Consider the following 24,547-nt stretch of genomic DNA (forward strand, 5'->3'; position numbering starts at 1 on the left):
GAGTGAGTTCCAGAACAGCTAGCCATAAAGAAAAGTGCCTGCCTATAATCTTCTCATTCAGAAAGCTGAGACAGGGGGATCTAGAGTTTGAGGCCAACCCGGGCTACAATAGCAAGCTACTGTCTCCCAAAAGGGAAGAGGTTGGAAGAGGGCAATGATGGTTACAAACTGCTAACATCCTAACCCGCCCAGAGATCCCCATTTGCAATCTGAAAATCGTTACCCCCAAGATCGGGAGGCTAGATATATAGGCGTTATTCAGCAGGGACACAGTGGCCAAGACAGCAGCTAAAGGTTCTCTGAGATCACAGGGCTACTGGGTGATGGAGGCTCTGCCAGAGCTTAGGCAGCATGGTTCCCAGGGAAGGAGTTCACTCTGTTTTCAGAGCCTAAGGGCATTTCAGGATGGCTGCCTACAGAAATAATGACTGAGGAGCCAGAAGCTGGTCCACGGGCTTTCCTGAAACCCCCCACCCAGGGTGACCTGTGGGGGAAGCTACTTGTTCGAGGGGTAATAGACTCAGTGCTAGGAAAGAGGCCCTGCCACTGCCCTCAGAGCTCCCAGTTGGTCTCAGATCTCTGGTACAGGCAGAAATTGAAGCCATATCCAGAACAGGGGCTACCTACAATATTGACACCGGTAACTTCACCACACAGCAGGGGGAAGGGCATCAAAGCACCTGCGAAATTTACCTCAGAGGAAGGCCCAGGCACTCCCCCACCCCACCCCCCGGGAGCCAGGAGCATTGCTAGACAAAGTACAGGATGCAGGGTTAAGCTTGAATTTCAGATACACAGTGAACATTTACTGGGCAGACTGTGTTTTTATTTGCTATATCTGGCAAGTGCCTCCAGGATCCTCCCTCTTTAGACCCAGAAGGGCCAGCTGCTGAGAGATCACTGAGGCCCAGGCAGAACCAAAGACAACGGAAGGAACTCAAGTCACGGATGAGGAAGAACTTTCTAGATAATATTGATCCAGGGTGTGGTGGGGTAGAATTAAGGGCTCTGGGACTAACCCACAGCCCAGGCTCCACAGAAGAATCATAAGATCTTAGATGTCCCATTCCCTTACCTGCCCCTCTACTTTAACAGGGGAGGAAGCAAGGCCTACAGCCTACAATGGGGTAGTCACAGGAGACTTTTGAATAGTTATGTAATGTAGTCTAAGAGGGCAAATGGCCACCTTTGTCCTTTCCCAGAAGCCTTAGCAGGCCATTCAAGATAGGCCAGTCTTCCTGGGATTTTCCCATAGGGCCAATGCCAAGGGCCAACATACCCCTAGCATCTGGAGCCCATGGTGGGATCGAGTTTCTCCACAATTGTGGATCTGGAGGTCTTGCTGTGTGAAACTGACCTTTCCTCTCTCTGTGACCTCCCCTGTTTGTGTTTTTAATGTGGTGGCTGTTTCCGGTGAAGCTCAGGGTATGAGCAGGGTGGTCACGGCCAAGGGGGAAGACTCCGAGGATACATAGGCAGTAAGCCTTCCCCAGCACGGGAGGCTCAGAGTAGCCAGGAGCCTGCTGGGAACCACATTGTGGAGGAGACTCAATTGCAGAGCAGGGTCCCCTGTCCCAGGACCTGATGGCTCCCCATTACTGAGAGGAAGAGAAAAATGACTTCCATTTTTCCTTGTGTTGTTTCTGCCCTGGCATTTATCACACCCAGGGAACGAAGCATCTAGATCAGTGAGCCTTTCTTTTCTGGTTCTGTAGATCAGCTTCCAGGGAGGAAGGCAAAGCTTCCCCTCACCTCAGGGAGCCAGAGTGTGGCTAATGGCACAACCAGCCCTGCTCTGTATAGACTTGGACAGAGGGAGCCAGCCAAGGTCCATTTATTCGAGGGCTCACTTACCCATCTATCTCCCCATCGATCTCGTCAACAGATGCTGTCCTCACTGAGCCCCGCCCTTTCTTGCAGGGCCAAGGATATGTCCAGGACTTCACCAACTAGGCAAGCACTCTACCACTGAGCGCACAGCTGACACTGTTAAACCCTCCTCCGTTTTCTTTCCTTTCTATTTGGGGTTTTGATTTGGTTTGGGTTTCTTTGGAAGGTGGGGGGGGGGGTGAGAAAGGGCCGTGCTATATAGTCCAGACTAGCCTCAAATGCTTTGTGTAACCCGGACTGTCCCGAAACTCTCTGAATCCTCCTGTCTCGGCCTCCTGAGTACCGAGATTGCAGACAAGTCCCAGCACTCCTGGCTCTATGTTCATTATGTAATTTAATCTGCACTTAGGAGGTAGTTAGTAACATGTTGGTTATTCAGAGCGACACAGTGAGGCCCAGACAGGATCAGCATGCCCAAGTCACACAGTCAGAAAACCCTATGTGTAGCTCAAATCTGCGCAACTTCAGATTCTCTCTACCTCACTCTGTACTCATGCACACGCTCGGCACGTCAGCCACTCGCCTGGGCCTAGCCACATTTGTCTAGGCATCAGTATTCACCTCTAGAATGGGAACACTACTGTCTACATCTGGTGTTGAGAAGAAGTGACTCTGGGTACACAAAACTCCAGGAAACAAATCCCATGGCATCTGTTTTACATATAAGGACAGATTCAGAATGGCAGTTTTGCCGTAAGACAAAATTGGGGCTGTGCTTGGCACCTCAGGACCCAGACCCAGCAGCCAAGATTTGAACTTGGGCAGTCAGGTGAGCAGGGCCAGAGTGCCCTCCATGCTATCAGCTCAGTCCCTTCCAGATAGAGGGTTATTTATAGCCACGAGGTGTTTATTACTGAGCAGTCAGCAACTCCCAGAGCACAGCACGGGGTCATGGGACTTCGGCCAGGTCAGCCCCTACCCCACCCCCAGCTCCATGGGGGCTCGTCCAAGAAGCTGACTTCCAGCTGGGCCCCAGCCTGCCCCTGGGAGCCCTTACCCAACCAGGCAACCGCCCCGTGACTGGGAACAGTGACCCCTGTCACATTTGTGTGCTTGCGAGCTCGTGCGGATGTGTTCATGTGGAAGGTCCATGACAAGAAGTCTTGAGGTGGGAGGGAGGACACCTCTGAGGGGGTCTGCTAGACACAGATCTTCTCCACAGACCCAGCCTCGGGGTTCGCAGGCCTGGCACGCAGGTGACCAAGAGACCAGGCAGGCATGGGAAGGAAGCCTGGGAGAGAGAGAAGAGCATACACTTCATATTTCCCTAGAGGAATATTCCTGCTCCCTCCCAGGAGATAACCCCTCCTAAAGTTCCACGGGAAGCCTTCTCCCCAACCCTGATCTCAAGGCCTTCCCTATATCTGTGCCACAAGCCAGTCCCAAGCTCTAGCACCTGAAAGACTGTCCACCTCTGGGAGGTCTGCTAACCCAGGCCACAGAGGAGTCTTCCTGGGGCTGGCTGCATGGGTAAGGGTAGACACGGGGTGTTTCCTGTCAGGGTGGACGTTTCTGAAATGTCTGTCGGGTTAGGGGAAGGCAGCGTGTGTCCTGGGCCTGATTTGTTTCTTCATTAATTCCACGCGCACTCACGCCAGCCCGGCTCATACCCAGCATCCCTATCAGGAAGACCAGTTTCATCCTTTCTTTCCTCTCCATGCAACCCTCCCTCTTCTGCCTTTCTGGGCCCCGGAATCCAACCCACCCTGGCTTGGCTCCCTCCCCAGCAAGAGGAAGGCTGTGTACTTGCAAAGATGGCTGTCAAGCCCAGCGAGAGCATTTCAACTGGAGAAGAAAGTGAGAAAAACAAACAACCCAGATGTAATAAAGTGGTACTCAGAGGAGAAGCATTGTCGGGAACTAAGACAGTGTAATGATAGTGTCCGCGGTCCCGTGCCCACCACTTCATCCCCTCAGGCTCACGGGGCAAATGTTATTGTGTCCACTATCTAGATTTATTCCCTGAACCAAGGCTCAGGGAAATAAATTACCCAGTGGTACCCAGTGGTAGACTCAAGATTCCAACTTGAATCTGAAGTCTCAGTAGGGCGTAGAGTGACCTGACTTGGACTCTTGGTAACGCTGAGTGAGGCGTCTGAGGAAAAGTCCCTGTGGGCTGGGCTTCTCAGGCCATCACTTTGGGGACATCCACGGTCACATGTGAGGTGGGGAGGAGGGGTCTTCCTGCAGGAAATCTGAGATGATAAATATCAGGTGAGGCCCCAGGAAATGGGCACGTGCTGGCATCTGCCCTGCTTGGAAGCCAGACGGAGAACCTTCAGGGGAGGTGTGGAGAAATAGCAAAGCCATACATGGCTCATGACAGATGCAGAGCGAGCCCCGGGGGACTGGAAGTGTGCGAGGGAAGGAAGGACGGGACTGTAGACGCTGAAAGGGCACTTCTGGAGTCAACACGCAGTGATCCTCAAGGCCATCTTCAGAAGATACCCAAAGGCCAGGTAGTACTTTTTCTAAACTTGTTTATGTCTTTTCTTTCTCCATCTCTCTTCTATCTATCTATCTATCTATCTATCTATCTATCTATCTATCTATCTATCTATCTATCTATCTATCATCTATCTATAATCTATTTTTTTTTCTTGAGACAGGATCTCTCTAAGAAACCCTGGCTTGCCTTGGACTCATTAAGTAGACTAGACTGGCCTTGAACTCACAGAGATCAACCTGCCTCTGCCTCCCACATATAATTTATATCTTTTTGTTTATTCCTTTTTGTAGTCCTAAACTCAAATTCAGGGTGCTGCACAGGCTATCCAGGGTGCTGCATGGGCTATGTAAACGTTCCACCACTGAGCCACATGCTCTTACCTTTAGTTTTTCTTCTTAACAGTCAAAGAAATGTCTGATGGCAGCTGTTTCTCCTCTCTCCGCCTAGTAGTTCTGTGAGGCAGGGAGCATCCTGAAGGCAAGGAACTTGTACCACTCCAGTCAGGAGCCTCCCCTCACAAACAGACCAGAGTCTTCATGTCCAGCCCTTCCATATTAGGGAGGGAGACCCAAATCAGTCTTGCTCCCAAAGGAGCTCTTGCCTGATGAAGGCCCTCAGTCCTAACTCTGTTCCTTTGGAGTCACATCTTTTCTCCCTACCACTGCTGACTCTCCCCCCGAGCTGTCTTTGTCTCACATTTCCCATGTCCAGGAAGATTATAAATGTTTATTGTTTCCTCTCCTGTCCACCCTAGGCCCCATCTGACAGATAATGTTCTTAGATGCAGCTGAACAATCTCCTGGTGACTGAAGCCAGCCTGGGGTGCCTTTCAAGGGTTACCTCACCCAACCTAGGCAAATGCTGCAGTAGCACCCGAGTGACTGTCCCTTACCAGGGCACAGTACACATGACTGGTATTTGGTAGACGTTGGAACAGGGGTAGGAAAGACTCCACAGCCTTTGCCTACAGCCCGCTTGTTCTTTTCTCTCTGGCCATTCTCCGCCTCAGTCTGTAGGTGAAACCCACATTCCTCCGGAAAGATGTCACCAGAATTTTAGAAATGTAGGCAATAGTTTGTGCTACCTGCAGCTCACACTCTTAGTTCACCATTGTATGTCTGGGCAGAGGGGGGTCTTAGGAGAGCGGTTCCCCAGGACTAAAGAGTCCCAGCGACCTCATTTGTGTATCTGGGGCCTCAGCTTGGGGTGGTAAGGGCAGCTGGAGGCTAGCGACTTCCAAGAGAGTAAAATCAGAAGGTTCGATGTCTGCTGAAACCTACTCCCAGAAGTGCCAAAATATTTCTTCTGATGCTAATGTTCTTCATCAAAGCAAGACCTAAAGATGGAAAAGGCAGGGCTGACTGATCGGTGTTGGGAGACACAGCACGAGGAAAGGAAGAATTCTTGACACATCACCATGATAGTCCTAACAGGTGACATGCGCCCAGGATCATCTGGTTCTGTGGGAATCAACCACCCGTCTTGCAAGAGAAGCTGGGGGAGGGAAGGGAGTGGCCCCAGGGGCCCTGGACAAAGGAGGACTCTAAAGAATTTTGTGGCCCATGACTGGATAGCACTCCTTTGGACAAAAAGAAAGTATAGAAACGGAATTAAGGGTGGAGCAGGTCTTCAGGGGCCCCTGAGACAATCGGGGACAGCATCTACGGCATCTTCATTGTCTCCGTTTGCTCCATGGTCTATTTCAAGACTGTTCTTCTTGTCCAAGGCCGCGTGTTGCAACCTCTTGCGTGCTTAGGTTTCCGATCTTCTACTGACGCGCCCCAGCCCCTGGAGACGTTGCTCGCTGAGCCCAGCCTTACCATGCATAGGGAAGTTGGATTTTGGCCCTGGGTTTGGCCACCGCTACATCCTCCCCGTGTCCCACTTTTCCTCTGCCTGTTTGTATTCAGTCTAGATGATTCGCTTTTATTTGTTGGTGTCCTGCCTTAGCCCGGGGCTGCTGTGGTGGGGTGGGAAGAGCACTAGAACTGGAGTCGAGAAAGCTGGCTTAAATTCTCACTAGGCTGTTTACTAGCCGTGTAAAAATTCAGGCAAATTATTTAACTTCTCTGGGCCTCCAACATGTCCTCTCCTAAGCAATAGTGAGTAACAAGCTCCTTCGCTAGGGTGATTTAAAGGAAACAATGGCTGGCATCAGGGACAGGTCCTCTGTGCCCAACCATCACTGCCCTGTCAGCCCCCCAACTGTCCAGCACGTCCCCACCAACCTCTCCTGGCATCTCTGCAGACATCCCACTCTCACAGTGGATGAAGAATGAGGCCGTCATTTGTCTTCAGGCCCCACTTTCAAAGCCGTGTGTGTGTGTGTGTGTGTGTGTGTGTGTGTGTGTGTGTGTGTGCGCGCGCGCGCGCACTTGTGTGTGAAGAGACGAGCAAAGAGAAGAATTAATTTTAGAGTTACACAGTTCAAAGTGGGAACCCCAAGCCAGGCATGTGTGCATATCAGATGAGGCCATATGTGATAAGTATAAAATACATACCAGAGCAGACAGATACGGTACGACACGTCTTTAGTTCCAGCACTTGGGAGGCAGAAACAGGAGGATCTCTGTGAGTTCAAGGGCCAGCCTGGTCTACATAGTGGTATCCAGGACAGCCAGGGTTATATAGTAAGACCCTGTCCCCAAAATCAAAACAAAAAACAAACAAACAAAAAAAATAGATACCAAGGCCAAGTGTGGTGGCACGTGCCTTTAATCCCACCACTCAAGGAGGCAGAGGGAGACAGTCCTGTGTGAGTTCAAATACAGCCTGGTTTACATAGCCTGAGTTCCAGGTTAGCTGGAGTTACACAGTGAGACCTTGTCTCATTAACTGATACCCCTAAAATAAAGACAACTCTCTAATAATTTTCATTTTGACTAAATGTTTAGAGGTATTTCACGTGTATACTGTTAAATAAAGCACAATATAAGTATTAATTTTACCTGTTTCTTTTTAAAACTTGACTTCTACAGAAATTTAAAGTGCATGGACTAGAAATATGATATATGCTTAGTACTCATGCAACTCAAACAATAAATAAATTCCTTGTGACCCACATGCTAGTTGTACTGGTCGGCATTGTTGTTGACTCAGCAATAAGGTAGCAGGAAAAAGGGTCCTAGAAAGGGGGGCGGGCAGGCTTGGTGGCACACACCTTTAATCCCAGCACTCAGGAAGCAGAGGCAGGCGCATCTCTGTGAGTTCAAGGCCAGCCTGGTCTACACAATGAGTTCCACAGGACAGACAGGACTCTGACTCAAAAGGAGGAACAGGAAGAAGAGGAAGAGGGGGAAGTGAGGTGGCTCAATAAATAAAATGCTTGCCACACCGTTCAAGGACCTAAGCTTGGGCATCAGCACAGAGGCCTGCACCTGTGGTGCCAGCGCTGGGGGGGGGGGGCAGACACAGGTGATCGCACTCCTGGGGCCCACTGGCCAGGCAGTCTAGCGAAATCAGTGAGCTCCAGGTTGTGACTGATGCTGTCCCAAAAATAAGGTCCTAAAAATGCTGTCCTAAAAATAAGAGAGCAATTAAGGCCTCTGGCCTCTCCATACAGGTGCACACATGTGCATGCATGTACTCTCCACACAATAGAAAAAAATGAAGAGTCCGGAGGCAGAGTGGGCTTGGTTGTAAGTGCTGAGGTCAAGAAGCCTCACCGAAAAGTGAACAAGACTTGAAGGTTTGAAACCGCACATGTCCTATGTGGGATGGCGTGTCCCAAATACAGAGGGCAACCTCTGCAAAGACCCCAAGAATCTGAGAAACAGCGGGATGGAAGCCACATGCCTGAGATGAATGAGAACCCAGCGAGCCACCGAAAGACAGGGGCAGCTGGGTGGTGCAGGGCCCTCTTACTCTGGGTAAAATGGAGCCTTGACAGGTTTTGAGCCAAAAAGTGGTATGATCTGGCTCCTTCTTTACCAGGCTCACTCTGGCTGCTCCGGGAGAACCAGCCAAATGGAGGCCAGAGAAGAACCTAGGAGGCCAAGTTCCAGGTGATACAAGAGCACCTACCTCACTGGGCCTTCCCCAGACATCAACCCTTGTGTGGTAAGCAATTGGGAAAGGACGGGCGCCAAGCCAAAGCTTCCTGAAAGCAGGCCCTCACCTCCAGTCCTCCCTGCCTACGTGCCTGCCGTGTGTACCACACTGTTGCTTTCCAAGACACCTCATCGCACTCAGGCACCCTCCCCCACTGTTGCCAGGCACCCTGGTAAAACATCTGGAACCGAGATGCCCACCTGCATCCCCTACTGCGCTTACGGATACAGGCACTTCCTGTCTTGTCCCAACCCCTGCTTCCTGCTGGAGTACCACCTCCAGGCCTTTGCTCAGCCCTTCTGCCTAAGGTTCAATACCCACTCAGACCCATCTCCAACATGCCCTTCATCCACCCTGAAGAGATGTCTGCAGGCTATGTCACGAGAAATCACCTGCACCACGAACCCCCAGCGCCAAGCTCGAAGCTCCTGGCAGTGTTGATGCATTTTCTCATTTGTGGGAGTAAATTTCCCTATCTCCCACCAATCACCCTTCTGCTTTTTGTTGAGTGCCCTAGGATGTAGCCAGGCCAGTGTTTGCGCCAGTTCTGTTTGCACACCGAAGGATAAGACGCTAAAAGCAGATTGAGACACAATATTCATTGTCAGATCATAGCAGAATCCCACCTGGGACTAGGACAGGACAGAAAGGCTTGCACAAGGGAAGCAGTGAGTCTACTGGACTCTTCCACTTATTACACAGAAGTGAACTGCACACTGGGGCCACAGTCCCCACCCCAGCTGTACCAGGTTCCCTCTCCTGGCCAGCTGTGGCCAGCAGCTCTCTCCAATCTCCAGGTAGCATTGGGGACATGGCCTGGTCCTACTCCTGGCTGGGTGAATTTGCATAGCATGAGGACTGCTTGCTAAGGGGCCATCTACCTTCCACCCATCCTCAGAGCACACACTCTTCGTACTGAGCCAGGAGTGGATGGGTTACCCCTACACTACACCCCAGGGACCATTTCCCATACTTAAGACAAACACCATGTTCCCCAAAGGAGGAGGGAGAGTGGGACAGAAGGACCCAGAGAAGGAGAGACCAAGGAGAGCTTTGAGATCAGAATTCAATTCTTTAATACAAAATGTTTTTTTAAGATATATCTGTATTTCTTTGTTGCTGTTTAAAAATAAATATGTACTACGGAATATCTCGGAAAACTGCACTAGAGACAAAGACGTGATGTTAATATCTTTTCCCCCACAATTATTACGGATAAACAGTAGCACCAATAAATAAATGATAACAAATATTAAAATTAAAAAAGGAGAGAGATTTAGTATGTAGAATTCTCTATTTTTTCTTGTTTTGTTTTTACATATAAAAAACAGAATAGCAATGTCTATTTTATCAGAATCACATATATACATAAACATATATATATATATATATTTATATACAAACACAAGTTACCAAATATATATATAGTATGTAAATGTATATTGAAACCTTATTTCAAAGGAATGTGTGGAGGGGACAAGGGAAGGGCAGAGCTGAGTGTTAGCAAAATTAAATATCTTCTCAGGACAAGCTAGTGACTATCACCGATCCGGGAGAGAGAGATTGGAAACACAGATTTTACACGCACACACGCACACACGCGCACACACACACACACCAAAAAAAACAAAAAACAAAAATAAAATCGGAACAGTACAAATAAGAGAGAGCAAGAGATACATCTCATAAATAGTTGAAATTAAATATTAACCAAGAATACTGAAAAAAAACCCTACTCTTTAATTAAATTAACTGTTTTAATTTCTAATTAAAAAGGGCTATTAAATAAGTACCATATATAAAACACTTTCTCTTTTCTCCGCCTCCGTGAGGGGCTTGCGGGTCCTGCCCCACTGCTCTGTGCCTCGGGAAGGGATGGGATGGGGGAGGGTTAGCCACTCACACTCGGCCAAGTCTCCTGGGGACAGAACTAGTGGTTTCAATGGTCTGAGCACACAAGGTTCCCCTGGGCCGTACCCAGGAAGTGGGGTAGGGAGAGGTGGGAGGAGGAGCCGTCCCAGGTCTCTTCTTCCACCAACTAGACACCTGTGGGAGGCCTCCTGGGCACCTCGGAAGTGGACGAGAGAGCTGAAGGCTGGCCAGGCTCCTGATTCTTCCAGGCAGTGCCCAGAGGGGCAGGATGCTCTTGCAGCATTTAGTGGCAATCCACAAAGCAGGCCATGTCCTGAAGCTCCCCGAACTCCTGTTGGAACCAGCATCTTTGTCTCTTTATCTGCCATCTTTCTGTCCTCTTGACTCGGGGCCAGGGATGGGTTTGTCGTGTTTCTGGAAGTGAGCCAGTGTGCCCCCGTGCCCTGGCAGGCAAAAGGACTTCGGCCTCTCTGAGAAAGACCACACCGGAGTCTTTCATCCTACTGTCTCCTCTATCAGGATCCGAGGAGGCATCTTCTCCTCCCAACTCAAGTCCACAGCAGTCAAACACATCCAGTGAAGACACCAATAACATTAGCAAAGTTAATTTAAAAAAAGAATATATATATATTTTATATATATAAAACATATATATTTATTTATATATATAATATATATATATGTGTGTGTATGTGGGTGGGTGTGTCTACAGGAATCCCAGAAATAAAACTCCCTAATCTTCCGGGCTTGGTGATTTAGCAGCAAGTAAAAGAGAATGTCGAATCCAGTTCCATGAGGAACCATGCTTGGTCACCTGCCCGGGAATGCTTCTGCCGGAGTCTCGCCCTCCGGACCCAAAGTGCTCCTCGAAGAGTCTCCTCTTCCTTCATGTCAGGCTTTCTGGATTAAGGACTGTTCTGTCGATGGCGACGATGACGGTGTGGTGGTGACATGGTGAGAGGGCTGGTTCCCGAAACCCTGAGGGAGGCTCCTTCCTGCAGCCTGGCTCACCGCCTTGGCTTGTCACATCTGCAGGGAGCGGCAAAAAGAGGCAGGGGGGTTAGGGTCACAGGAGCCTGGCAATGAGGCAAACACCCTCCTGGGTCCCTGTAGGCTGGCACTACAGGAGCAGAGTTCCCCAAGGTGCAAGTGAGACAGAGTCCCGATGGGGAGAGAGAGACCCAGCCCTGCCTTCTAAAGATGGCGACCGACAGAGGACAAGACAGACATGAAAATACTCGCAAAGCAACACGTGAGCGATAAAGGGACAGCCCAGCCCCATGTGACATTCCACAGCAGATGGGGGACAGGGTCCTGCAGAAGGACTGTCCGTCTGGCTCCAGGGCGACACTGGACAGGGAGAAGACCGTGAGCTAGACCAATGACAGAGCAGCACTCGAGGGGGGGGGGATGTCTGCCCACGGGAGGACAAGTCCTGGAGCTCAGGAAGATTTGTTCCCCACACCTCTCTCGGCCTTAGCTTCCATCTTGAGCTGCCTGGTAGCCGCAGGTCCAGGCACGGGGTCACCTGTCCTTTACCACATGTCTAACTTACGCTGGGGTCAGACAACTCAGTGGCTTTGCTTCTCCTATTAAGCAGAGGGGGGTCTCTCTTCATGCTCCTGCCCCTGGTTGGGTGCTCTGAGGACAGCCTGAGAACATGGGTTCTGCCCCAGACAAAGGCAGTAGTGGACTGGGTTGGGTCTCTGGAAGTCAGGTAACTTCGATTAGCTACCAGCTCATTCCAGAAACCCTACAACACCAAGGTCTTTATCCTCCTTAAAACCCTCTGGGGAACAGAGCCCCGTCACCCAGCCCTGGGTTTGGAAGAGTCCCTACCACAGTCCTAACACAGTGTTCCCACAGTGCGCCGCAGGAACCGCTCCACGACAGCCAAGGCCAGTTCCCGGCTGTCTTTTGAGCACCCACAAGACACAAGGATGCAGGCGGGGAAGGGGGCACACACCAAAGAACCCTTGGGCTACTTGGGAGCCTGGCCCTATCTGGGTCATCTCTTTAAAAGTCCTGCTTCCCCAGATGACAGCCATCCCCAGGGCAGGTCCCCAGGACAGGCCATGCTGATATAAACGCCTGTCTGGACATCAAGCTGCCAGTTACAGCCCTGGGCTCTGGACCTCCCCCCGCTGAATGTGGTCATATACAATATCCACTCATAAGCCTGGCATTTCCTTGGTCCACAGGGCAAAGGACAGAAGAACAGACATCTAGGTACCCCAAAGGGTTAGAAAGCAGGCCCAGGCTTAAGGTGCTCCCAGTCACGTCAGGGGAGGGAGCCTGGCTCTTTCCTGCAACCACCCTGGAAGCATTTGGAAACTGTGGGCTGCTCAGGATTGTCACTCTTGGCCATAACTGGTGCAGGACTAAGTTATCTAGTGTCCTCAGATGCATGCAGGGAGAATTCCCCAGCCTATGCCAACAGCAGAGGCCCGCTCTCAGGAAAGCTGTCTGAGGCAGACACGGCCTGCCCTAAAACCTTCTACTCTGAGGGGGACAGCCTGTCTTCAAGAAGCCACAGTCTGAAGGGAACACAGACAGCAGGAGATAAGACTCCAAGCCCAAGAAAAAAACCCAAGTGGTGAGAGACCCGGATGTACGGGCTCTCAGGGCAGGGGTGCAGTCGGGGAACAATGTTATAGAAATTCCGTACCTACAAGGACTTTCTTTCAGATTTCAGCATTAGCACCAAAGGTAGAATTAACAACAGCAGCACCAACAGCCTCCACAAGCAGCAGGACCAAAGGACACAACACACAGCTCGGGTCCACACCATGACATTAAAGCCGCAGAGCCTAGCCACTCAGGCAATCAGGGCCATCTCAGAGCAGGCCTGCCAGGCCAGACAGGAGCCCGAGGCCCCACACAGCCTCAGGAGCAGAGAAGGCAGCAATCACCACACAGGCAGCTAGAAGCTGAGCAGCAAGCAGCTGGCCCCTCACAAGCGTGCTCTCTGTCTCTCTTTCTCTCTCTCTCTCCCGTATCTGTGATGCCCCTCTCTGACTCTCTTGCTCGCCCTCTGGAAACCAACCTGCAAGTACGTTCGTTTAACTCAAGCTGCCTCGCCTTGCAACGCGAGTCTGTGTTTTTGCAGGAACATTTACACGTCTGCGGATCTTGGACAAACAAATGCTTTCTCCGCTCTGAGCAAGGCTCACAGTGACTGCAAAAAGGCAAAAGGAAAGACATCTAAGCTAGAGCATCAGCAGGGAGAGAGAACCCATGCAACGCCCCCTAGCACGTCGGCAACACTTCCCCACCCAGCTCATCGGCTCCTAGGCCCTTTCCGCATCCCGGAAAGATCCGAGCGCTCCAGCAGAAGACAGAGAGAATAGCAGAGAGACGCGGCACTGGCAGGACACCTGCCTACAGGAAGAGGAGGGCACAGGCGGGCAGAGTGCAGGGAGAAGGCTGCCATAAGAGGCAATGCTGCACCCCACCAAGACATGGCCTCTCTCAGGCCACGGGGCCCTGACTGCTGCGGTTCCCAGAACACATCTTGACTCTTTACCGCTGGGAACAGTGATGGGTGACTCATGAGAGCACCAGAGGCACCTTCTCCCTGGAAAAGGACCTCTGCCCAGACCCTCCTCCATGGGGGAGGGCCAGCAGAAGGCAAGCTAAGTCCAGAGGCACTGTCCACCAGCGAGGCCTCCAGAAGCAGCACAACTTGCAAACCAGAGGAAATGGCCACCCTTGAAGACTTCTGTAGGCCTCTGTGGGTGATCTCGATTGGACTGGAATAACGGGCTGTCCCCTCCTGGAGCCTCAAGTCCAAGAGTCAGAGCACTTCCGACCGATGACAAGGGGCTACCACACAGTACCTGGCCCACTCAGGCTCATCTTGAGGCCACGGTCAACCACTTCCCAACTACCATACCCTTTAACTCACGCCACATCCGCCCTCCACACCACCCTTATCCTCCAGACGTGCAGGAGCCTAGAGCAGTGGAAACCAGTTGGGTGAGGGCCCCAGTGCCCAGCACCCATGGCAACAATGGCCCCACCACCAATGCCCAGTGGGTGAGAGAAAGTCGGTGCCCAGCCAAGCCAGAGTCCCCTTCCTAAGTGCACCAGACCCACCCACCCCATCCCAACCCTGGTCCAGCAATGCCACCACCAAGTCTACCCGTTGGTGCCATTAGTGGAGTGAGTGAGAGAGAGAGAGAGACACTGAGGTCAGCGGGAGGGTAGGGCAAGAGCCAGAGGGAAGCTGGGGAGGGGAGGCAGGGTTAGGTGAACTGCAGACGATTGTCTGGAGGCCAGGAAGGCTCCAAGGAATTAGGCAGCAGCGGCACCAACGTACACGCTCCAGGATTTAAACCGGGATTTCTTGCGCTTTCGTTTTTGACCCTTTCCCTTTCCTCGAACTGATTTTCTGGAAAATACAAAAATAGAAACAGACAGGAAGAGAACGAGAGGGAAGAGAAGAACAGAGGCGCAATGAAGAAGACAGAGGGAAGAGCAGGGGGCTCAAAGCTGCCCTAGTCACTTACTGGAGCAGAATCCAGGAAGGACCACAGGCATGGGGCTGGGACAACATACATCCTTCTCCTCACTCTGCCCACAGTAAGGTGGCAACCCCAGCCCCAGGCAGGGCTTTAGGTGGGCAGTGGAGACTGTGCAAGGCCTAGCCTCTAGGTTCATGGTCCCAGGCAGGGTGCAAGGACACAGGGGCAAGATCTTTGCCCAGCAAGCCAATAAATACAGTTAGACCCTGAAGGTCAGGAGGTTCTACTTTAAGGAGACAGTGTGGTTCGAAACTTACAGATGATTGGGAATGGGCTGCACCTCAAAAAACTTCTGCCTTCATCTCTAAGTGTGATAGCAGGGGTCCCTCTGGGGGCCCTGCCTCAGTGCCCTTGGAAGATGGCACAAAAGCCAGGGTAGGACATAGGGGCATGTGGGATGGAGATGGAGCTGGGCATCCTCAGAGTCCAGCACTGACAGAGGGGCCAGGAGTGAAGGGGAGTGCAGCACGGGTGTGTGACCAGGGGACCAGGACACTTGGCAGAGACCCTTCTCCCCAGCTTGTCAAAGCCCACCACTAGACCCCTTCCGAACCCTATCACTCTCCCTGTGGGCAAAGCAGACATCTAGCAAACAGCTGAGAGGGACAGGCTACAGCCTGCCACCCTCCAGGGAAGTGGCACTCTCTAGACCCGCCAGGCCCCAGAAAAGACATGGCAGTCTGTCTATCACAGGCAGAGAGAGACACACAGGGACCTGGGGAGAGGGCAAGCCTGTCCTGCTTGGGAGAAAGCACTGGAAGGATGGAGGAAGAAAGCTCTCTGCACAGGGATACTCGCCTGAGCGCTCTCTCTCTCTCTCTCTCTCTCTCTCTCTCTCTCTCTCTCTCTCTCCCCCCCTCCCTCCCTCCCTCCCCTCCCCTCCCTCTCTCTCTCTCTCTCTCTGACAAACTCCCGACAGACACAGTAGTCCTGGAATCTGGAGACTTAGACAGAGTCCCCCAAGTGTAGGGCAGACAGAAAGGGGTGTGGGGAGGGGAGAGGGCATGGGTGCTCTCTCTCTCAGTCGCTCCTTCCCTGCAAGTTCATCTCCACAGCGATGTCAGCCCCCACCCCATCCTGACCCGACTTTACACAACAAGCAATTGCAAGGCTGAGAAAATGGCCACCATGCCACTTTTTCTACCCACTAAGGGGGCTGAGTCTGTTACCTACCCCTCTCTGACAGATAGCAAACTCACACCAAGAAATCTCCCAGGACCCTAAGAAACCTGGACAGTCACAGTCACCACCGAACAAGGCCACATCCTCTGATACAGAGAAACTGCCCTCTGGCACCATCTCCCTCTCCTTCACTCTGCTGTGGGAGCCAGCGTCCACAGCACCCCTCCACACTCACACTGAAACAGCAAGTGCCAGCCAGAAGGGACCTGAGCCCTCGGGGGGGGGGGCGGGGGCAGCATCTTCTTCAGAGGAAACAACAGACTCCAGCTTGGATCTCTTCACCATCCCAGAGCCACAGCCTGAAGCTGGCTCCATCCCACAGTCACCGGAGCTCCACCCATTTGATGCCCCAACCCACTGAGGCCATCAGAGCACCCGAGAGAGGAAGCCAAAAGCCCCAAACCAAGACAACTGGAAAAAAGTGTTAACATGTGGCCACTTACTTTTCTGGCTTTGTTCTGTCTTTCTTTGGTCTGTAATGGGTAGAGAAAGGGAGAAAAACAAAATACAAAGGAATTAAGATGACGATAACAACAGGGGTGATAATGACAACAGCTTGGTAACAACACGATATTGATGATTTAGCAACACTATCTTAATCTTTACGCAGAATAACAAAGTTGTGGTGAGGTACACTGAATCGTCCTGCCTGTTTTCTAGAGTGGGGAAGACACGTGAGGTGGGCACAGTGAGGTCAAATGCCCAAGGTCACACAGTGGTTAGAAGGTAGCTGTGAGCTAAGGAGTGTAGCACGCTCCCTGTCCTCACCTGCATTCACATCTGCTGTGCTGTAGGAAGCTCATCTCTCCTATGTGCTGGCTTTGGTGAGGTTTGATCCGCATGATCTGCAGAGGGAGGGAGCAGATCACAGAGGTTAGTGACCCAGCCAGCCATACCCGTATGGGACACCCCGGGGCTCCTGCCATTCAGCACCCAGGGGTTCTATTGAGCAGGGATAGGTGGTGGAGGTAGGGGGACCAGGGCTCTAACAGAAAAGAGCCTTGGGCCACCCCAACTCCCCCAATCCTGCTGGCCTTAAGAAGCACCTGCTCTCGAGGGCAGACATAGCTGCAAGGGTTGGCCAGGCTGGGAATTCAGGTCCTGGATTCTCACCATCCCCATCCCTTCCCCTCCTTCATCCCCTCCCGAGCTTCACCCTGACCCCTAAAAGCTACCTAAGAGCTACCCACCCTATGTCACTTAACTCCCTCCCACTCTCCACCCCGTCTGGGCCCAGATCCACCCATTACTACGCAGCACCCCAAGACTGGCTTTTAACTCTGCAGTTCCATCCAGTTCCCAAATGGAGCCCTCCAGCAGGGAAAGCTTGGGGGCTGCTTCCCCAGAGAAGGAGAAGAGCACTTCTGTCATCAGCCCCGGTGGAGCCGAGGGAGCAAAGGTCATCAAAGCAGAGATGGTCAAACCATTAAGAATGAGTGCAGGGAAGTGCAGAAATGCAGGCGTCTTCTTCCCCATAGTTGAAATGAACCCCAACCTCATCTCCTCACCTGAACCCCAATTTAGTTCCTCCTATCAGAGTTTCCCAGGCAGAGGCCCAGACAACCTTCTAATGCCCACCCTTGTACCACCCTACCCTTCTACGCTCCCTGCCCCCTATGTCACAGGTGCCTACCTGCATGGTGATGTTGCTCTCCGAGGTGGGCACACATTCCAGGGCCTCATCGTTGCAGCAGCCCCCACACCTCATGAGGGGCACACAGGACGGCTTGAAGATATACTCTATCTCATCAGGGTACTCCTGGAAGATGTCCACCAAGGTCTCGATTGGACGGCAATAGCTGCGCTGGTAGACATCCATGAACTTCACCACTGCGTGGGAGGGTTGACACACGAGTCAGCGGGGAGCTAACATGAAGGCGGGCAGCCTCTATCCCACCCAGCTTCCACATCAGCGCAGCTCTTCTAAAAGTCTGACCGAAGCGTCTCCCTCATTTCCAGGTTCAGGCCCAGGGGAGGTGGCCATATCTGACTCTCTTCCTCATTGTCATAGCAGGGCGAGTTCCTGGGCCAACTATGACACCAAACACACGCTGGACCCCACAGTAAACCATGCATACACAGCACACACTCTAAGTACTACCAGGACCCTAGTTTATAAATGGGGACCTAGAGGCCCAGAGAAATGCCACAATCTGTCCCAAAGGCCACACTGCTGGTAAAAAGCGGTTAGAACGGGCTATGATTGCAGAGCCTTACAATATGTGCAAACCCAGATGCTTGAAGAGCCAGCTACCTTACACCTGCCGGTCCCACCTCCCCAGACTTCAGCAGGTGGCAACGGGCAGGCACAGCACACAGGTCCTGCCAGCACTAAGCGCCCCGCCCAAGAGGGCAACCTGTTTGCATCATGGAAAGAACAGGAGCTGCCTCTGTATAAGGCAATTCTAGAAGCTGAGCTGGAGGAAGACAAGCGAGAGACAATTTCCCAGGCAGCCTGAGATACTGGTGAGGAGGAAGGGAATTTAGGGCCAAGGGAGCGGGCACGAGAGAAGCACAGGACTTCTTTGGGACACCAACTGGTGGCTCAGCTGGCCACTTCTGGTCACACCCCTAACACTACCCCACAGAAGCTTGCCCCTGAAGTGAGAGAAGAAAGAGCCCAAGTCCACATGGGGCCCAGGCTCTGGCCAGCACTACTGTGACCTTGGGTCTGTCCCTCCAGTCTCTGGGCCTCCAGCGGGCTATCTGCAGAAGCAGGTTGGCCTGACCTCTAAAGACACTTCAGTGAGTGCGAAGGTGGGGTTCTGTCTCTCTTTGCTAACCCCGAAAACAACTCTTCGCTTCTCATTTCAGGTGACAAAGTTTGGAATGTCACTAAGGCATTTTAAGTGCACGCTCCAGAGACTACACCCCCACTCTCAACCTGGGGCCACAGCCAAACCTCCCTTCACTCTTGCACAGTTTTTGTTGTCGTTGTGGTGGAGTTTTTTTTTCCAGAAAGGTAAAGACGAAGTCTAAGAGGAAAAGGAATGGGGGTCACCTAACTGCCACCCCTCTGCCTTGCTCAAGGGCTCTATTTTCTCTATGGACAAATAAGCACAGAATTCTTGTCTATCCCCAAAGAGTTAACGCAAAACATAGCCACCCCCCACAAAAGTTCATGAGATCAGATCTGAAAAATTCTTTTCAAGGCAAGTCTATATGGAAGGTGACTAACCCAGATTTTTTTTAACTGACCCTTCATCTTGGCTGGGACAGAGGTGGCCCAGGCTAGGAGGGGTCCACACAGGAGCAGGCAGCAGGAAGGTGTGAGCTGAACAATAAATGGGGAGGGGGTGGAGGTGCCTTGGCCAGCACCCATGGGAGCCTGGCCCCTGCCCCCAAGGGAAGCTGTCCTGCTACTCGGGACGTGTGCACACATATACTCCAGCATCAGGCTTTCGTGGTTTTCCTTATTTATAGCAGACAACCTTTTCTCCATCAAACAAAGACCATTTGTCTTGCCTCTCCCAGACCTCAGAGCCCACTAGGAAGCAGAAAGTGGTGGGTAGCACTTTGGAAGTAGGGGCCTGTCAGTGGCTGGGGCCAGGGCAGAAAGCCAGGCCCTGGGCTGGAGAAAGAGCTCCTGGGGGAGGAGGCAAAACCGGCTGGACATCACCAGCGTTCCTTGGCTGGCTCAAGCAGCCACACTGGATTTGGGTCAGGGAAATTAGCCTAGAGGAAGACCCCAGGGCCTTCCCTACACAGAGGAAGGACACTGGGGGAGTGGCATCCGGCTGGAGCAGAGGCCACACTCAGTGCTGGGAGAGCCAGGGCGTCCCCGGAGAAATGGGAGGATCCCGGTACTCCAAACCACACTGGAACAAAAGGCAGGCGGACTCGGGGTTGGGCAGGGGGGCGGGGCGCCTGAGTGCTACAGCCGGCCCTCTGCTGGTCCTGCAGGGAAGTTCACAGCACCCAAAGGCAGTCTATGGAAGCTGCCATCCTCAGAGAAAGGCAAACCCAGAGCTTGGGAGTCCGATTAGGGTATGCCCCTATCCTGCCTCCAGCTCACACAGGAAGGGTCACAGCCCCCACGGTGGGCTATGGCTGACTAGGAAGAGGCACTAAGTATTCATTTTCCCCTGGGAGTAAGGGACACAAGGGATAGCTCCCTGAACATCTGGAGTAAGGGACACAAGGGATAGCTCCCTGAACATCTGGAAACCCTGACTACCACCTTCCTCTGCTGTGCTCATGATCAGATTTTACTGGAAAGGGTGTCTAGAAAAAGCAACAAGTCCTGTTTCTAGCAGAAAGCCAAAGAGAAGGCACCTTAAGAAACACAACAGCTAAACTCACAGTCCTCAAAGTCTTGTGCCCCACCCCACCCCCAGGACTGAAAAGGAGGACCAGGGCTTATCCACGCACACTCAAGACAAGGGGAGGGGTCCCATCCAAGAGCATGGAGACTCACCTTCATGGGCTTTCTGCTCTCCTTCTGTCGTGGGTGCAGCCTGGGACCACTGAGGACAAAACAAAGAGTAAAAAGCATTAGCAGAGGCAGGGACAGAGGCAGCCACAAGAGCGCAAAGGCCAGGCCACTGAATCCCTTGATCCCCTCTCACCTCTCTCCCAACCCCCAGCCTCCAGCTTCTCCACAGCTTCTGAGTCAAACAGGAAACAGTCAGGGGTCCCCGCAGGTCCAGAGCGAGCAAACCCCGCTACCCCTGGACTGCTTCAAGTTTGAACCCATGAAAGTTAAAGGCTAACCAGGTGCTGGGGAGCTCACAATGAACAAGGAAAATACCAGAAGCTTGCGCTGTCCAGGCCCCTAGCACCTCTCCATTCTTGCCCCCTCCTTTTTCTCACTGCCCCTGATTCGCTGGTCCAAAGCCATGGGTGAGTATTAAGGTCAAATAGGAGGACAAATTTGGACTAGGGCAGGAAGGAAGGACTAGGGGCGAGAAAAACAACATGGTGACCTTCTCCTGCTGACATGACAAATACCAGGGAGAGCTGGTGTTGAGGGGGGGGGGTGTAGAGGAGCGAAGGGCACCAACCACCCTCCCCCATCCAAACCCTCCCCAGGTCTCGGGAATATTCGGCATACCCACAGGTTGCTCAAGGGGTGGAAAGCAAAGAGGACCCTAAGCAAGGGAGTCCCATTTTCCTCCCACCCCAGTGTGCCTGGAGCCTGCATACAGTTCCAAAGCCTGGCTAGCCTCCTACTCCGTACACATGCCCAAGCCTCTCACCTAAGCAGAGCACTTTTCTCAGATGGAGCAATGGGAGCTTTCTCCTCAGAACTGCCCAGCTCCCAAAGGGTCTCTTGCCCCACACTAGGCCTGGGCCCCACATCCTTCCTCATCCCCAAAAACTCTTTTCTCCCCTCCCCAGAAGCTGTAAAGGTCAACAAAAAGGCCCTGTGAACCTGACAGGAGCAAGACAGTGAAGGCTGTTAGGCCTTCCTGGGAAGCTCCTGCTCCCACCAACTCCCCAGCCACAAATGCCACATCAACCTGGACCTCCAACTGCCCTGAGAAGGATTCCCACCCTTGTCTGCCTCTTTTTCTCCACCAACACTGCCCAAAAAGCAGTCCTTCCAGGGCCCTCAGCCTTGCCACCAGGGCCAAGGTCAGAGGTGGCCTTTCTCAAGAGCCAGTCTCCCACTGCAACTAACTCAGGCATGCCCTGGGCTCTGCTCCTCAGGCCCTCAACTACCTGCTCAACACCCTCGCGACAATCTCCCTTAGTCCTCTATCTCAGTCCCAACAGGGAAAGGAACAGAAACTTTGAACCCCCTCCCAGATGGGGAGGTTCTGGGCAGGGACTGGCCAGGTGCCCTTCTCTGGGGGCCTCTGAAGGTCAAACTGTGGCCAGGCACTCCCGCCCCTCCTCCCCACATGGAGGCCCAGAGCCAAGGCCTTTGTGCCAGGGTCTAAGGAACTCTGGATGGTGGCAGGGACCCCTGCCTGTCTCCTTCCTTCTGCCCCCTTTTCAAGTGGTCTCTCTAGCTTGAGTATTAGCGGGAAAGAGCATAAAAGGACCCCTTAGTAAGCAAACTGGGTGGGCGAGTTCAGAGTTAAACCACCTGCTCTCTGAGCATCGGGTTTGCCAGGGCAAAGTGTGTGTGAGATACTGACGGGAGATCCTGCCAAAGGTGTGGGAAAGGCTAGTTCCAGGCTGCCCCAGTCACAGCAAATATCACGCCATTTTTCCAAAAGGGGGAAAGTGGGGTGATGTCAGTTACCCTTCACTGACCCCCATAAAGGCTGGTGCACAGCTCGATAGAGCTGCTGGGGAGGGAAGCACACCTTCACCAACTCAAAACTTAGGTTAGCGTTTCCACAAAGAACGAGAGGGTGGGCCTCAGCAACCCCACGTCTGACAGGTACCGTCCTTTCCCTGGACCCGGAGGCCAGGAAAGTTTCTATGAGTCTTCTCAAAGAAAAGGAAAATATGAAAGGGTGGGAAGGGCTTCTCTACGCTCCAGGCAGGAAATGGGGAAAATGGGGAAGGGGCGTCAGGAAATTCTTCCTAGCGCAAGGCACGGGTAGAAGTTAGGGACCGAGGAAAGGGTATGGGAGTTTCTCCGGGTCACGGAGCAGGGGATACCTCTAGAGGTCACCTTCCTTGCGGAGGATCGGTGAGGGGGAGGGGCGCCGCTGGTCGCCCGGGTCTCCCGGCTCCCGCAGCCGCAGCTCCGGGAACACGAGGCCGGCCAGGCCCGGGCTGATGTAATCGGCTCTGCGCCGCGCGCGCCCGGCCGGGCGGGGGAGGGCGGGCACCGCGCGGGACGCGAGCGGGGACGGGAGGGGGTGGCGCAGCGCAGGTGGCCCAACAAGCTGGAGGAGTGGGATAGGGTCCCCGCAGCAATCCATCCTAAAACTTTTCCCAAACTCACTGCAAGGGCCGAAGAGACCCGAGCGGCAGTGACAGCAAAGCCCCCTCGGTCGCTCGCGCCCTGCCCCCTCCCCGATCTCTGCCCTCCCCCGGTCCAAGGTCCGAGCACCCCCAGGCATGCCCGCTGGGCTCCGGACTCCCGCCCCCGTTGCCCGGACTTCCAGTTCTCCGGGGACCCGCGACCCGGAGCAAACTTCTGCCGCCAGCCACAGCGCAAGCCCAGCCCCCTCGGCCTCCTCCTCTGGCTCCCGCCCTCTGCTGCTCGGCCCAGATCGTACGTGCGGTGACTCTGGTGGGTGGGCAGGGCCCGCGTGGGCGGCGAGACTCTCCTGGCGCCCTCCCACCTAGAGCGCACCCCCTCCCCCTCCACGTACGACGACAGAGGGGGACGCCTCGCGCCCGGTGTCCAAGGACCCGCGTGGGGCACTAAGCCCCCACGCGCGCGCTCGCACGCACGCACGTCCCCAAGCGGGAGAGGCGCTCGCTACGGCCCGGCGACAGCAGGCGGGCACGATCGCTTACCTTGGCATGGTGGAGATACAGCAGTAAAGCCAGGGTCCAGTGCACCCAAGAGAGCAGAAAGTTCATGGTTTCGGAGGCCCGTCCGGGGCCGGCGCGGCTCGCGCTCCCTCTCCGGCTCGGACTGCGAGGCAGCCCGCTCTCTTGCGCGCCTTGGCGGGCTCCTGTCCCTTCTGGAACCGAGGCCCGGGCCGGGGCCTGGGGCGCGCGCGCGGCTGGAGCACTGTCTGCGCACACGGTCGCCTCACCCGTCCATGAGCCCGGCTCCCGCGAGCCGAGCGCCCACTGCGGCCCCCTCTCCTCTTCCTTATCTTCTTCCTCTCTCTTCTCGGGCCCCGGCTTCTCCAGGCCCGAACTAGCACTTCTCCCAGCTCCGATCGGTTTGCCTCCTCCGGCGCAGACCACGGCTACTCCGGAGCGAGAAGAACCCAGAAGTTGGACGAAAAGTTTCAGTGCAATCCCGCGATCCCCGACCCCCTCCACCCCGCCTCCGGGCGCGGGCTTCGGCTCTTGCTCGCAGCTCGCCGCCGCGTCCACCGTAGGCAGCCCGCCGGCGAGGAGGTGGGCGCTGGGGCTGGGGGCGGTGTCTGTCTGTCGGTCCGTCAGCGCGACTGGTCCGATGCAAGATCCCAAGGGGGAGGGCTCACGCCGCGCTCTGACGGTCACCCCCAAAAGCAGGTCAGTCACTTTGCCCCTGTCCTTCTCTGCTCGCTCGTCAGCGCGCTCTCTCTGACCGGTCTCTCGCTTCCTCGACTTCTCCCTGGAGCTCTTGGCTACCTCTTTCCTCTGCTGATTTCCAAAATCCGAAGTGATTTGAGGGAGTGAAGGAGCAACCTCCCCAAACCGTTGGCACGATTTAAGTCGGGAATAGAAAGCAAAAATAAATTAAAGCGTAAAACAATGCAGTTTTTAAAATGTTTAAGAAAAAAAGAGGTTTGAATATCAAATCCCAGCGCAGAGAGACTCCCTGGCTGGTGAGTCCGCTGAATAGTCTGCCTTGTCGCTGCGTCTCGCGACAGAGCTCCGCTGCCGCCGCTCAGCTTACCCCCAGCGCCAAAGCCTCGCTGCAGCTCGGCTGCCCCAAGCCTCTGCGCCTCTCACCGCTAACAGCCGTAGAAAAAAAAGGGGCTCTGGCCCCGCCCCCAAATGCCCGCCCCAGACCCGCCCCAGGGGCGAGGCCAGGCCAAGCTAGGCACCGCCCCCCAGGATCCCC

At 53.7% G+C, this 24,547-nt stretch overlaps 2 protein-coding genes across 4 annotated transcripts; both read right to left on the reverse strand.

The window, feature by feature from the left end:
* Positions 1–9,441: 9,441 nt before the first annotated feature.
* On the reverse strand, positions 9,442–17,088 carry LOC142854687 (vascular endothelial growth factor A-like). Of its 3 annotated transcripts, XM_075980728.1 has the most exons (5): positions 16,738–17,083; positions 16,413–16,442; positions 14,583–14,654; positions 13,308–13,439; positions 9,442–11,290 (listed from the first exon to the last, which is right to left on the reverse strand). In XM_075980728.1, exons 1-5 carry the CDS (start codon positions 16,893–16,895, stop codon positions 11,269–11,271), a joined length of 414 nt encoding a protein of 137 aa, XP_075836843.1. In that variant the 5' UTR covers positions 16,896–17,083; the 3' UTR covers positions 9,442–11,268. The 3 variants fall into 3 exon arrangements, with proteins under 3 accessions (XP_075836843.1, XP_075836844.1, XP_075836845.1); XM_075980729.1 differs by lacking the exon at positions 14,583–14,654 and having other exon boundaries at positions 16,738–17,073; XM_075980730.1 differs by lacking the exons at positions 13,308–13,439; positions 14,583–14,654 and having other exon boundaries at positions 16,738–17,088.
* Positions 17,089–17,173: 85 nt separating this feature from the next.
* Positions 17,174–24,219, reverse strand: LOC142854686 (vascular endothelial growth factor A-like). Its single transcript, XM_075980726.1, has 3 exons — positions 23,338–24,219; positions 20,387–20,435; positions 17,174–17,799 (listed from the first exon to the last, which is right to left on the reverse strand). Exons 1-3 carry the CDS (start codon positions 23,401–23,403, stop codon positions 17,537–17,539), a joined length of 378 nt encoding a protein of 125 aa, XP_075836841.1. The 5' UTR covers positions 23,404–24,219; the 3' UTR covers positions 17,174–17,536.
* Positions 24,220–24,547: the final 328 nt, after the last annotated feature.

Source organism: Microtus pennsylvanicus, chromosome 7 (genome assembly GCF_037038515.1).
Source record: "Microtus pennsylvanicus isolate mMicPen1 chromosome 7, mMicPen1.hap1, whole genome shotgun sequence".
Lineage (NCBI taxonomy): Eukaryota > Metazoa > Chordata > Mammalia > Rodentia > Cricetidae > Microtus > Microtus pennsylvanicus.

Bases quoted from the DNA above. Each gene is read 5' to 3' on its own strand.
- LOC142854687 (XM_075980728.1), bottom strand. From the start codon at position 16,895: ATGGCAGGAGCCCCGGGGTGTCCCATACGGGTATGGCTGGCTGGGTCA. The intron at 14,655-16,412 runs GTAAGTGGCCAC...TGTATTTTCCAG, and splicing joins GACAGAACAAAGCCAGAAAA to AAAATCAGTTCGAGGAAAGG. The intron at 13,440-14,582 runs GTACGTTGGTGC...GCCTTTTTGCAG, and splicing joins CGGTTTAAATCCTGGAGCGT to TCACTGTGAGCCTTGCTCAG.
- LOC142854686 (XM_075980726.1), bottom strand. From the start codon at position 23,403: ATGAACTTTCTGCTCTCTTGGGTGCACTGGACCCTGGCTTTACTGCTG. The intron at 20,436-23,337 runs GTAAGCGATCGT...TTTTGTCCTCAG, and splicing joins TGTATCTCCACCATGCCAAG to TGGTCCCAGGCTGCACCCAC. The intron at 17,800-20,386 runs GTGAGTCTCCAT...CCTCCCACGCAG, and splicing joins AGAGCAGAAAGCCCATGAAG to TGGTGAAGTTCATGGATGTC.